Source organism: Littorina saxatilis, linkage group LG13 (genome assembly GCF_037325665.1).
Source record: "Littorina saxatilis isolate snail1 linkage group LG13, US_GU_Lsax_2.0, whole genome shotgun sequence".
NCBI lineage: Eukaryota > Metazoa > Mollusca > Gastropoda > Littorinimorpha > Littorinidae > Littorina > Littorina saxatilis.
In genome coordinates this window covers 31,796,858-31,806,538 of record NC_090257.1, presented here as the reverse complement: position 1 = coordinate 31,806,538, position 9,681 = coordinate 31,796,858, and the positions used below count along the sequence as shown (strand labels likewise).

General features: G+C 41.1%; 1 protein-coding gene across 1 annotated transcript in view; it reads left to right on the top strand.

Annotated features, from left to right (window-relative positions):
- The first annotated feature begins 540 nt into the window (after positions 1-540).
- The window catches only part of LOC138945508 (uncharacterized), a 33,118-nt gene continuing 23,977 nt past the window's right edge, over positions 541-9,681 (top strand). Inside the window, exons 1-3 of the mRNA XM_070316940.1 lie at positions 541-1,483; positions 4,556-4,909; positions 8,024-8,139. Coding sequence (XP_070173041.1) covers positions 1,390-1,483; positions 4,556-4,909; positions 8,024-8,139 — 564 coding nt within the window. The 5' untranslated portion in view covers positions 541-1,389. The remainder of the gene's footprint in view (positions 1,484-4,555; positions 4,910-8,023; positions 8,140-9,681) is intronic.

Below are 9,681 nucleotides of genomic sequence, written 5' to 3'. Positions count from 1 at the left end.
AATCTTCAAATCAACCATTATGCAAGCATACGTGGGTGTGTTTGTGGTGTGCTGGTCTGTGGAAGTGCTCGAACGGAATATCGATTCAACACCCAGGTTAAGAGACACAAACACTTATGGACTACCCTGTCAATCCCCCCCCCCCCCCCCCCCCCTCCGACGCTGACACACGCATGCAAGATTACACACGCGCGCTCTCACAAGTGAGGCGAGCATTCACACATACATTATTTCGAAATGACAACAACAAAACCACGAGAGAAAAAACACCCCATTAACACATCTTAAAGGTTTTTTTTCTGTTTATGCTTTCCAGTGCATATCATGGACATCTCTGTTCTGTTTATGCCTGGTAGTCAAAGTACACTCGTGATCCAGCTGCAGCCAATCACTAGCCTCTCGGAGTCTCTTTATGAATAATAACAGTTACCGGTACATCCTCACACAATATCAATGAACCATGCTGAACGTACATTTCCACCTCTTCGCTGTTTTTTTGCCTGGAGAGAGCGACATATTCAAGAACAAGGTCAAACCAAGGGAAAATGACGTAAAATCAATTTTGACAGAAAAAAGAGACTTGCAGGACCCGGTGACTCAGCATTATTAACAAACCCAAGGTGAGGGTTTGTTGGGGGACAACGAACTTCCTGTTAAATACACGTGGACACTTAACTCCCACATGGATTGCTTCGCAGGACTGATCAGCACCCATGAGCCTTTTTCGCTGCAGCTACTCACTTTGTGAAATAACATTATCGTTCAGCATGGAACATCGAAAGAATGGATGGGGTGCAACTTGAACGCAAGACCAGCAAACCGGACTTGATACTGTAGGAATACAGGACTTAGCCAAACATTCCCCATACTGAGCTGAATTTATAGCGGGCGAATTTTAACAGGAGAGATGAGACACAAATTCAATGCAGGCATTAAAAAAAGAAGCTGCGTTTAAAGATGCCGATGCTTGGTGTAGCTGGGCAATGGGAAGAGACAACGCTTCAACGTAGGCCCCCCTATCAGGCTTTTTAAAATTCTATAGGCCCTATTTCGTTTTGGTAATGAATGTGATCATTTCGAATCAACGTCTAGATCAAGACAAATTTGGCAAAATCGGACAAAAGAACACGGCCACAGTTTTGATATTAACGTTTCAGGCTGTTACGGATATGAAGTGTAACAGTCATTGTGTCTGGGAGATTGTTAGAGGGTACGATACTTCGATTGACACACTTTGATACAAGCCCCTGTGGTTCCGGAAAAGGATTGTGTTCCGTCATTTTACGACGTAGCTCAGACGGTGACACAAAAAAAGCACCATCAAATGACGTATGTATCAAACGATGACGTCAAAGCTGATGGTTTCCATTTGAGACTTACTTGATAAGAATGGAGGGGTCTTCAAAAGTGCAGAGCAGCAGGGTTTGCAACAAGCTGGCATTGTGCATGATGATGATAGCTGTTTGCTCTCACCGACCGACATGTAAGCATTAGCCCCCTCTTTCTTCCAGACAAATGCTGCGTCAGTCGAGTATGGCTCCTTGTTCTCTTTCTTTTTCGATTCTGCACAAGTTTTCTTGATGTGGACGTTGATTCAAAATTCTCGCATTTATTACTAAAAGAAAGTTGTTTTTTAGTTGTTTTTAAAGCCTGATATGTGGAAGCGATGTCTCTTCCTGTTATTCAGCTACACCAAGAATCCATCCACATGCAGTTTTCCTCAATGGCTGCATTGTGTCCCGATCGACATCTCTCCTGTTTTCCTTCTTTTTGATCTCTCTCTTGTCTGTCTGTCTGTCTGTCTCTGTCTCTCTGTCGATGTCTCTGTCTCTCTCTCTGTCTCTATGTCTCTCTCTCTGTCTCTCTCTCTCTGTCTCTCTCTCTCTCTTTTTTTATACAAACACATATTTCCCTGTTATATATAATTTTCAAGCATTGCTAAAGAATCCTAATGCATCTGAGGACAGGCACAATACTGAGCAATGAAATTCTGACATGAGCATCAAAAATAAAAAATGCTCAGATGGAAAAGTCTATGATTGTAATGGGAGCTAAAACACAGCTTTACCGGAAATAAAAGTCAAAACATAATTGCCTTCATGTCTCTTTCCTTTATTGATCGTCAATCATAGGTATGCATGGACAATGATGTAAGTATTTGGTGGACACCAACTGCAAGATATTTCTATCAAGTTAAAACTTTTGGAATCTTTGATTTTGTCTAGTGTTTGATTTACATTTTATCCATAAAATCCAGCCAGACAGCACCTACATTTTGTGTAAATCAATTGAGCAAGAAATAGTTGTTGTGAAGACACCATTACTTACATCATTTGGCAAGTCCATCACTTTTTTACAAGAACAAGATTAGGCAGCATTGTAATGCTGCTGATTTAATTGATCACCTTTCTGGTAGACCATGCAACACAACTGAAAACAAAAGTGAAGGCCTGAAAATAATATGGCAAGTGAATCAGATGTAGCGTAAGTTATGAAGACACCAAGCGTAAGTTATGAACTTATGAAGACACCAAAATTGTGAAGTCTGTTATGCTTGAATTCTAGTACTCTTGAAATCTAGTCTGGTGTGTAAGAGGTTCCTGATACAGTTTGAAATGATCTCACTCATTCGATTCATTGCAACAATGGCAAATATTCACAGTTACAGGCAAAGTCTGAAAATTATTACGTAAGTTATTTTTGACACCAGAATTGTTGTGTCCAACATTACCAACATCATCAATTATCATCGATTCACAACTGATTATTTTTCTTATTCGCTTGTTTTCTTTTTCTGTTTTCTGTAGCAGATAACATACGTAAACATGTTTTGATTTACATTGTATCAGCCATCTACCACAATGAACTGAATTGCTGATTGCGTTGGTTCGAGTGACACGAAACGAAAATGGTGTCAGAAATACGAACGTAATCTAAAACAAGCCACACTATTAAAATGCAGGAAAATGTAACTAATATTTCCCCTTCACAGCTTTCTTTATACAAACTCGAAGAAACTTTAAGTCAATCACAAAAATATAAACTTTGGTTCAAGAAAAGGCCAAATTTTCCTGACGTTCGTATTGAAAGACACCAAAGTGGCGAGAATGACGAACGAAATCCACTAAGTTCAGCATCAATTTAAACAAATGCTGGTGATTTTGCATAAAACATGAACAAAAGTAGTTGCCTGTTGGGTAACTCAACTGAATACAGCAAAATCAATTAGGGATCGATGATTCTTGAAGTTTGTCTGTCTGAAAAACTCTTGAGATGTCGTAAGTTTGCGCGAAACGCCAAAGACACGAACAACTTCCAGGTCAAAATACCTCCTCTCAATGCATTGTGGGAAAGGTGAAGGCCATTTATTCTTAATCTGTGGAAATTTCCGCAGTGCATTGAGTCGATTGACATTCGTTCGTGTGCCTGTGTCGACTTCGCGTTAGATTTTGGAAGTGCAAAAACGTAAGTAACGCAGTGACGCAAAACGTCGGATATTGCCTTTCACACATTCTTTCACAACGCTAGGTCTTTTGATTGCTTTTATTTGTGCTAGATTGTGTCATTTTATTCAGTAACTTTCAATTATCAGTGGAAATATCGAGTTGCATGTGAAAGATATGATGATGGTATGGACTTAGATCAGCGTGTGAAGTGAGACACGAAGCATTACTTACAGAATGCAATTTTTTCGTCCACGCTAACAACACATTTTACGGTAAAGAAAGAAAATGAGCATATCTAATTGTTAAATACACTTAGTTTGACCAAAATAAATACAAACATGACACTACAAACTGCTTCACTTACCATTGTGCTTTCTCAAACAAGACCACTCATTTTTGTCAGGTTTCAGTGGCCATTTTAAGTTGTATTTTCAATAGAAAATAATCAAAAACAAAATAACCATCAACAGAAAAAATAATCTGTAAAATGATATTAATTCTTTATTCTCTCTTTAATCACAATACAACAACATTAACAACCAGAAGAAAACAGTTCTTTGCAAAAAAAATCCAGAAAGTGGCTACCATTCATTTTGTACGTTTTGCTCAGTATTGTGCCTGACCTCATCTTAAAATGTCTTATTGGTTGCTTGACATGTTAATTATGGTAAATATGTCATTTGTACTATTGTTAAACTTATGTTTTATTTCTTCTTTTTTGTTACCCCTCAATGGGCGAGGGCCGGATGAAAAGAAGCATGTATAGATTGCTTATTCTGTCACCCTCGTAAAATAAATTTCAATTCAATTCAATTCAATTCAATTCTCTACCCCACCCACCTCCTTCTTCAATATTTTTCTTATTCTCTGTCATCTCCCCCCAGCTATATAGCCTATATCTCTCTTCTCGTGAAATGCACACACACACACACACACACACACACATACACACACACACACACACACACACACACACACACACACACACACATACAGCAGGCAACCAACTAGCAAACCAACCCATCATCAGCCAGCCAGCCTATCAACCACTCAACCAATCAACCCCTAATCTTAACAGACGCACGTACGTACCTCTCTCCCATCCAAAGCACTGGCAGGCGCCGATATCGACATCCCGAGCATGCTGCAACATCCCCACGGCAAGATCCAGATCATATGCAGCTTCCCACAACGAGCGGTCCTGGAGAAATCCATCACCATCAAACGACGCCCGTTCGGCAGCGACACTTTCCGACGCATCGGACTCACCAACTGCACGCACCACATCAACTACCTGCCCGACGCGTCCTCGGTGAGCGCTTTCCAGCTGAACGGGTCTGTCGTCTACACCTTCAACCGAGCGCGGTGCAAGGATGCCGGCGTGTACGAGTGTGAGACGGTGTTCTCCATGACCAAGGATCCCGTGGTTCATAACACTTCTGTTGATCGGGCTGTCCTTCACAGTGAGTTTCACTTGTTTTCGTGTTTGACTCCTCTGAGTAATCAAGAGTCTAAGGGGCTCCGCTCACATATATGTAACTTCAGCAGGACCGACGGCGCACTGCAAATTATGCCAGCCCCGCTACACGTTGCATGAAAGGAAAACAGGCCAAGTACACGCCATAATCCCCATCGCGGCATAAATAATAGGCAGTGCGTCGTCTGTGCCGCTGTAACTGCGCAGGTATATTCTGCCCATAATAACTGAGCAGCGTTAGGCCGGCCGGGCGGCCGTCAACAAAAGCCTTATCGTTAAGGTTATCTCGGATGTTTTTGAAGCTAAAACTCTGAAAGCTAAATGAATTGATATGCGAGGTCGCATGAGGATCAAGTTTAGGGCAATGATAATAGAAACAAGAGGCGAAGCCTTCAAGGCTCCCGTAAGAAATCAACAAACAGTAACACAAACTCATCCGACACACACACACACACACACACACACTCACACACACATGCACACTCTCAGACACACATGCACACACACTGACACACACACACACACACACACGCACACACACACACACACACACACACACACAGTTTAAACTAAAGCATCATATCAACTCCATGTATAATTTTCAAAAGAAGGCAAACAGATAAAATGACTGTGTATTTGTTGTTGGTGCAGTTGTCCTTCAATGAGATCTTGTGCAATCCTCTCACACACACACACACACACACATACACACACACACACACACACACACACACACAGGCACTGTGTTCATTTGCAAATCTACCATCAGCTTATCTGTCTTTTGCACTGCAGACACTAAGCAATAGGTACCTGCCATGTGGCCACTTTTTCCACTGCTGTCCTCAGTCCCATACTTTTCATCAAGATTTGTCACCATGCCGAGTGGATCTAAATTCGGAAGTCTTCATGTGGCTGAGGCATATCTGACATAGCGTCGATCTTGTAGGTTAACCTCCTTTCTGAAACAAATGGCAAAATGCGATTAGTTATGATGACTACAACCTACACAAATATAAACAGTGTTTTGAAACAGAATAGTCAGGTTATACAAGCCACTTGACTTTACCGATGCAGCATGGTAACCCTACAATATGCGAAACATGTCAACTGACTGCAGCAGCCTGGTTCTTAAAATAATTCTGACGGTCAACACACTATTCACATTCCATTTTAAGGAACAACGGAGGTACTCTCTGAGGGTCTTGTTTAAATGATAACGATCAACTCAGGAGGGGAAAACAAGAGAGGAAAAAAGAAACCACATCAACCGCAGAAAAATACAGAATCACTGTGACACATGTCATGTACCATTATTTACAAACAAATGCCACAGCAAGCTTTGTCTCAAAATTCTCATTCTACCTTCTGTCCGAAAGAATCTAATCGTACGTTGTACTGCCTTGAAAGAAAATGCCAAACAAAGACAAGAAAGCTGTTGCAAGGTAAGCTTACCAAACGTTACATAGCGAATCATGATAGTGCGTAAACAGCAAACAGTACAATCAAAGAGAGAATCGAGTCTGGAATGAAACGCGATACAGATCTAGCATTCAAAAACTGTCTTTCAAGTTCAAGGAAGTTGTTGCAAGGTAAGACTTACTAATAAATTGAACAGACAAAACCATGACAGTGCATGTTTTGAATCTGAGGAAAAAATCGTGATCATTTTGACTTTGAGAACAGATTCATTCCGTTTCCTTATATCTGCATGTTCAAGTAAATGGTGGACAGTTTTTTTCGGGCAGAGTAAACTTAACTTGAGACTCTAGATCTACTGCAAGTCTTGAAATTCACATAAATCGAACCACGAACAATTAAAGACATCCAAACATTACAGGCACTTTAGATCAACTCATTTCACTAGAGGTGACTGCATAGCACTGTGTTTGACATCCGTGTCTGCTGAAATAAAAAGAAATTAAAACAGTAGGTGACACGTTATCAGAGTGGGAGACACTAGATCTGTCTCTGTACTTACCGGGATACGGCTGCCAGATCGACACTGCGCTTTCGACAGCTCTTCCTCGCGTGGACATTGGAAAAACGCTGCGCAGATCAAATTGTAGGAAATCTCCCTTTGGTAGCTTCTTTATTTACTTGTCTGGAGCTTATGTGGGAAGGTCGGGTGGAAGGACAAGGATATATATAGCACAGGCAGAGGAGCATACACACCGGAAATATTACGAGCAGTTACACTAGCTAAAGGGAGAAGAGGGCCCTGCCTGCATTATACACCGGATAAGGCTCATTAGATTACAAGCAGTGTCAAAGCTGATACATAATAGTAGCTACAAGGGGCCGGGAAAGTTATGGGATCTTACCACCTAGATTAGAAATGAATCCGGTCAAGAGTCTACCCTACGATAGTAAACACACAATAAAGTATAATGCACAAAGACAACCAGGTATTATTTAGTCACTCCTTAGGCACTGATGGTTAGAGGTTACTCCGCTGCTTCTCATCATTTTAAGTTAGGGATTTCCTAGCACAAAGGGCATTATTTAAATGTAAACCCAATGTGAGTATTTCGGTGTTTAGTCAAATGTTAAAGTTTCTACCACAGACGTACACAAGCACACACGCACACACACACACGCACAGACAGACAAAGTTACGATCGCATAGGCTACACTTTCGTGAGCCAAAAATCAACATTCTCTTGCGCATTATTGTATGAGGGAAGAGCAGCAAATATATTTGAACCATTTACAGTGGAACCTTCCTTTTAAGACCTGTAGAGAGACATGACGAAGGGGTGTCGTATTAACATTTATTTTTCTTGAAGATACGATTGGCCTGACCGTTTGGTGGGAGAGGGGGGGGGGGGGGGTGATTCTGACGAATTTGACGAACAACTGCATATCGGCGCAAACACTTGAGTAAAATACGTAGATTCAGTTGTATTTCTATTGCATGTAAACTTTCTGAAACAGACGTAAATGTGTGTGTGTAATCGCGAATGTGTGTGTGTGTGTATGTGTGTGTGTGTGTGTGTGTGTGTGTGTGTGTGCGTGTGTATGTGTGTGTGCGTGCGTACGTGTGTATACATGTGTGTGTGTGTGTGTGTGTGTGTGTGTGTGTGTGTGTGTGTGTGACCAGTGCTTCCTGGCGTGGTGTTTATGATGGCTGAGCCACATAGACTGACGTTGGAGCAGATGATGTACGGAACAGAACTCACCATCAATTGTTCTTTCTACACCACCCTGACGGAGGCGGTGGGTGTGTTAGTCATCGCTGTCTGTCTGTCTGTCTGTCTGTCTGTCTGTCTGTCTGTCTGTCTGTCTCTCTCTCTCTCTCTCTCTCTCTCTCTCTCTCTCTCTCTCTATCTAGCCTATCTATCTTTCTTTTTCTCTCTCTTTCTCTCTCTCTCTCTCTTTCTCTCTCTCTTTTTACATTTAGGCCTAAACAAAAAAATAGGTGTGGTTACGGTAACCCGACCTACCCTATTTTTAGGGGCCGACCCTATAACTTTTTATTACATTTGTAAAAAAAAAAAAAAAAAAAAAGAAACAGTGCAGAAAACGCAATGACAGCGAAAGCGCTCGAGTCGCACACTTATTTCCCTGTCAAGTAGGTTTAATTTGTACACATTAAAAAAAGAAGTTAAAAAAAAGTGATTGCCTACCTTCCTACCCTAATTTTTTTGGCTATGTTACCTTAACCATACCTTTTTTTTTGGGGGGGGCCTTAGTCAAGTTTTGACTAAATGTATTAAAGCCATATGTACTCGATGACTATACACGCTAATTGCTTTACCAACAGCTGGAGACAGACTAAATTAAGTTCCCTGCAAAATATTGTGGTCTAGGACCCCTTAAATGTTGAGATATTTGAATTTTCATTTTGATCTGGATCGTCCTATTTATAGATTTGGCAACACATGTAACGTTGATGCAAGGGAGAGAACACCGCGGCTTTGTTGACATCCTCACTTTTTCAGAGGCTGGAACAAGCTGTAATGCATGTATTATGGTCCGCGCATGGTGACGTATCGTCATTATATGGTCTTATGGTGCGTTTGACATCGATTGTGGGCAAACTACACTTTGTAAACACGGGAGTGCGTTAGTATGCCTTTAACATTGAGGGGGAATCGAGACGAGGGTGTGGTGTGTGTGTGTGTGTGTGTGTGTGTGTATGTGTGTGTGTGTGGTGTGTGTGTATGTGTGTGTTGGTGTGTGAGTATAGCGCGATTCGGAAAAAACTTCTGGACCGATCTTAATGAAACTTTACATGAGAGTTCCTGAATATGATATCCCCAGACATAGTTTTCAGTTTTTTTATAAATGTCTTTGATTACGTCATATCCGTCTTTTTGTGAATGTTGAGGCAGCACTGTCACGATCTCATTTTTCAACCAAATTGTTGTTTCTTCTCTCTCTCTCTCTCTCTCTGAAACAATCGTGGCAATAAACACACACACAGAACCCTCAATATGTCTAACCACTAACAAAGTTTCACTCAACTTTTCTACATTTCAATATATCCCAACAGTCGTGGTAATGGTATTAGATACTCATCATTTTGTCTGGGGCTCACACAAATAATCACATTCTCTGAAACTTACCCACAAAAGTAAAAAACAGACAAAACCCCTTAATATTCTAACCTCAACCAACGTTTTATTCAACATCATAATATTCTCTCTCTCTCTTTCTCTTTCTCTCTGTCTTTCTCTCTCCCCCTCTCTCTTTCTATCTCTCCCCTCTCTTTCTCTCTCTCTCTCTCTCTCTCTCTCTCTCTCTTTTATTTTTCTC